General features: G+C 33.5%; 2 protein-coding genes across 2 annotated transcripts; one reads left to right on the plus strand and one right to left on the minus strand.

Annotated features, from left to right (window-relative positions):
• Positions 1 to 513: 513 nt before the first annotated feature.
• On the plus strand, positions 514 to 1,203 carry LOC126681923 (uncharacterized). The gene is made up of 2 exons (XM_050377480.2): positions 514 to 713; positions 792 to 1,203. Exons 1-2 carry the CDS (start codon positions 514 to 516, stop codon positions 1,036 to 1,038), a joined length of 447 nt encoding a protein of 148 aa, XP_050233437.2. The 3' UTR covers positions 1,039 to 1,203.
• Positions 1,204 to 1,500: 297 nt separating this feature from the next.
• LOC126681924 (uncharacterized) lies at positions 1,501 to 3,893 on the minus strand. The gene is made up of 2 exons (XM_056105903.1): positions 2,094 to 3,893; positions 1,501 to 1,944 (listed from the first exon to the last, which is right to left on the minus strand). Exons 1-2 carry the CDS (start codon positions 3,891 to 3,893, stop codon positions 1,501 to 1,503), a joined length of 2,244 nt encoding a protein of 747 aa, XP_055961878.1.
• Positions 3,894 to 4,099: the final 206 nt, after the last annotated feature.

Raw genomic sequence — 4,099 nt, forward strand, 5'->3', positions numbered from 1 at the left:
CTCCTTTCAATTTTGGTGTTGATGTCATTGATGCGAAAGATTTCTTTTTCGTTCTGGAGTATGGTGGACAGTCATTGAATACACGGGTAATTGTTGTTTATTATTTAGTTGTGATACACATATGATACACATTTGATACATTTATTTTACTTAAAGATAATTTTAGTACACTTATAATACATTTTGTTAATGCAGCACATGGATATCTTATTTTACTATCTGAGGAAGAAAGGAAAATATAACAGTAGCATACAAATGAAGTTCACAACAACTGACAATTATTTCGATCAAACTTTTCAATCTTTTGTGAGGCTTTTCAAGGATACCGGAGACCGAGACCTGATTTATGAAGATCATCCAATTTCTCAGTATATACGTGGCAAACGTATGATTGCGAATACTCCATGGCCTGAGTGTGAATTTGTGCTGATCCCTTTCCATGTGTCTTCAAATAATCATTGGGCCCTTGCAGTACTGGATTTTAAGCTCAGGATGATCACAATCTATAATTTCATGCGTTCAACTTTGAGTGCTTCGTCAACTAGACTGATTGGGAATAATTATGCCTCTTATCTTCCTTTATTTCTTTCCAAGTTAGATGTGTTCAAAGATAATCCCTTTTCTGATTTGCGTTCACCGTTCTATACAAGTCAAGGATTAGAAGATTCTTTTCAGTTGATTGTTAAATATGACCTGCCAGAACAACAGTTCAAGTAAGTATAGTTTTTGTAATTTTATTTATTTTACATATATATTGTATCTGACATGTATTTTGTGTTTTTTTTATGCAGTGATTGTGGAGTTTTTGCATTCTCTTTTGCTGAATATATTGTGCATGGGAGAGAGCAAGAGCTTACAAAAGAATTTGATGTGAATTCCCATCGAAAGCGTTTGGCTTTTGGTCTTTATAAGTATGGAAAATGGAAGAATATGTTTAATGTTGTCAGTGAATCAGAGAGTTATCAGGACAAGGACCAAAAGGATGGGAATGTGAAAGCAAAAAGATACAAGATTCGAGCTGGAAAACTGAAACTGTAGTTGTTATTTTGAATGAACAATGTTTTTTTATGCTTTTTGTGTGTTTTATTTTTTAGGTTTGTTTGAACACTGTTTTTTGTTTGAATTAATGAAGTAAACAATGTTTTTTGTTTGAATTAATGAAGTAATCTTTTACTTTAATATTCCTTTTTATTCACACTTGCACTTTTTTTTAAGTTGAATGTATCATTTATGTATCTTACAGGTATAATATATGTATCTGAATTTAACATGTTACCAGATATACATATGTAATTGTTTTTGTGATGCTGTATGTATTATTTTGTGTATCATATATGTATCAAACCTGTATAATATATGTATCTGACATTTAATATAATATCAGATATGTATGTTCTACGCAATTAGAAATTGACATACATCACTCTTTAATGTATCAGAATTGTATATAATATTTGGAAGTTTAAAATATAATAAAAAACACTGAAAGAAATGAATAATCTAGGTATCTTTTGGCTTGTTTCGGCATGTCTTCCTATTATGTCCAGCGTGTCCGCATTTTCCACATTGCCCTTGATTCGGATCGTTTTTCGGATTTCCCCACTTTGACTGGTACCTACCCTTTTTAGGCCTTCCAGTTCGTGTTCTATGTTGGAGTGGTTTGACAATCATGTTCTTGATACGTTCTGGAATAATCCATTCTTCTTCCTTCTCCAATGGATATACAGTTTCAGAATATGTCGCTAACATAGCTGCATTTGTATAGTATCTTGAGCAGTACGCATAAGGTTCAATCTTCTTGTCGGCTAGAAATGCTATGGCATGTTTACAAGGAATTTCATCGATATCAAACTTTTTGCATGTACATGTTCTCTCGACCATGTTGACTGTGTACTTTTTACCATTCTCGAGAACTGTTATGATATCATCTGAAGATGGTTTCACCTAGTATAATAAAAACAATAGCAAAATACCGTTTATATACATATTTGATACATTAAAAAGACAGAAATTTATGAACTTCACAAAAAAGCAGATATATAATATATACAACATAAAATAGTGTTGTACTATCTAATATGAGTTTTACATACCTGTAGTTTCAGTGAATTAATGTAATTTTGCAGAAGTATATCTTCATGGATGGTTGAAAGTGTTGTGACTGTATCGATAGCAATTTTTCTGTGTTTGTATGAGTACTCTTGTTGGAGGTCATGTAGGTGCATAAATAAGGCTGTGATCAGCAGTTCTCTTGCATGTAATATTGCTGCGTTTAATGATTCAGCTAAATTAGATGTCATAGTTTTATACCTGTTTTTGAGAGAATGTACCCTTGACCACCTTTCATATTTGATTTGCTGAAGAAATGGTCTTACTCGAGCATCTAAGCTGTCCAACACTTTCATGTGGTAGTCAAATTCAACCTCAGTGTATGCTCTTGCTGCTGCAAAGAAAGGTTCTTTAAGTTTCTTGGCATTTCTCTTGAAATTTGTCTTGAGGTTATTGAGAAGGTGAAACATGCATACGCCATGAGTAGCTTCAGGATAAATCCTTTTAATAGCTGACTCTATGCTGAGATGTCTATCTGATACAATGCAGATACCTTCTCTTGTTCCAAAGGCCTGTTTTATTTTAGTGAAGAAATAATGCCATGAGTCATCATTTTCTGAATCCACAGCAGAAAATGCTAGAGGAAACAGCTTTCCAGCTGCATCTTGAGCTGTTGCAACAAGAAGTGTGCCACCAAATGTTGCCTTCAAGAATGTAGCATCAACTACAATTATTGGTTTGCAATACTGCCATCCTGTAATTGAAGCTTTTAATGCTGTAAATACATACAAAAATGTGCTGTCATCTCTCAATTGTATGTCTATGCTAGATCCCGGGTTTCTAGTTCCAAGCATATATAAAAAAGTAGGCAGCGATTTGTAAGATTCACAAGGCTTTCCTCTTAACATTTCAAATGCCAATTCTCTTGATCTCCAAGCCATCATATAACTGATCTTGACTCCATGTAAAGTCTGCATATCATTCCTTATATCTACCGGTGTGTATGTTGCTTTGACATTGAGATACTTCATTTTGATGGATGCCGCTATGTGTGATGCTGATGCTTGTTTTTGATTGCTGAATCTGGTCTCTATCGGGCATGTGTGGTTCATGTCTTGTTTACGAATGATGAACTGTTTTGTGTGAACATTAATTGACGCTTTCAGATACCATTGACATGTATCATCGATACATTTTACAAAAATGTTCTTTTGGCATGATTTAACTGTCTTTTGTTGGTAGTGATTATTGATTGCATGAAGTCGTAAGCATGCTTGAAGAGTAGCTTTATCTTTGAAAGTTTTTCCAACTGTCAGATCTATATCTTGTAGTGGATCTGATACTGATTCTTGATTTTGATCATCGTTACAGTCTATTGTATCAATTGCAAGAAGTTTTGTATACTGACCTATTTCGTCGAATGTATCAAACATGTATCTATCGTGTATCGATATGGTATCTTGGTCTCTGTTTGATTCTGAAATAGCTGTTGAAATACTTGCTGATGCATCTGGAAGAATTGTCTGTATCTGGCTAGTATCACTGATAACTACTATGCAGAGAGGATACATAGTGAAGTCGATTTCCTTTTTCTTGATTTCTAAGTAAAATCTGAAGCTTGAATCATCACTGATTTTGAGTGGTGGATACTGAATCTTTACTTGATATTTTATCTCAATATTCTGTTTTTCCAAATTTACTTGTATTTCTTGTGCTATTATATGTAGAAGATCCAAATATGTAGAATTTTGAGGAATCATGACACCAATAACTTCAAAATCTGCATATTGATTTGCTTCAATCCAATTGCCTTTGTGTTGTATCATCACTGGAATAGATTCCATGATGATACAATATTTGAGATAAAAGATTTGAGGAAGAAGACGATGCTATTTTTGAGGAAGAAGACGATGGTATATTTTGTGTATTTGTGATGTGTTTTTGATTTGATATCTTTTAAAAAGGAAAAAATCAAGTGTTATTTGAATCAGGTAGGAAAGAAACCTGTGTTTTAAGAGAATGCAACAACAAATAAGGCGCGAATCCCGTG

Source organism: Mercurialis annua, linkage group LG5 (genome assembly GCF_937616625.2).
Source record: "Mercurialis annua linkage group LG5, ddMerAnnu1.2, whole genome shotgun sequence".
NCBI classification, from domain to species: Eukaryota; Viridiplantae; Streptophyta; class Magnoliopsida; order Malpighiales; family Euphorbiaceae; genus Mercurialis; species Mercurialis annua.

Coding starts and splice junctions, on each gene's coding strand:
- LOC126681924 (XM_056105903.1), bottom strand. CDS start 3,893: ATGGAATCTATTCCAGTGATGATACAACACAAAGGCAATTGGATTGAA. Junction 1,945..2,093: donor TTAATTCACTGAAACTACAG/GTATGTAAAACT, acceptor TTATTATACTAG/GTGAAACCATCTTCAGATGA.
- LOC126681923 (XM_050377480.2), top strand. CDS start 514: ATGCGTTCAACTTTGAGTGCTTCGTCAACTAGACTGATTGGGAATAAT. Junction 714..791: donor CTGCCAGAACAACAGTTCAA/GTAAGTATAGTT, acceptor TTTTTTATGCAG/TGATTGTGGAGTTTTTGCAT.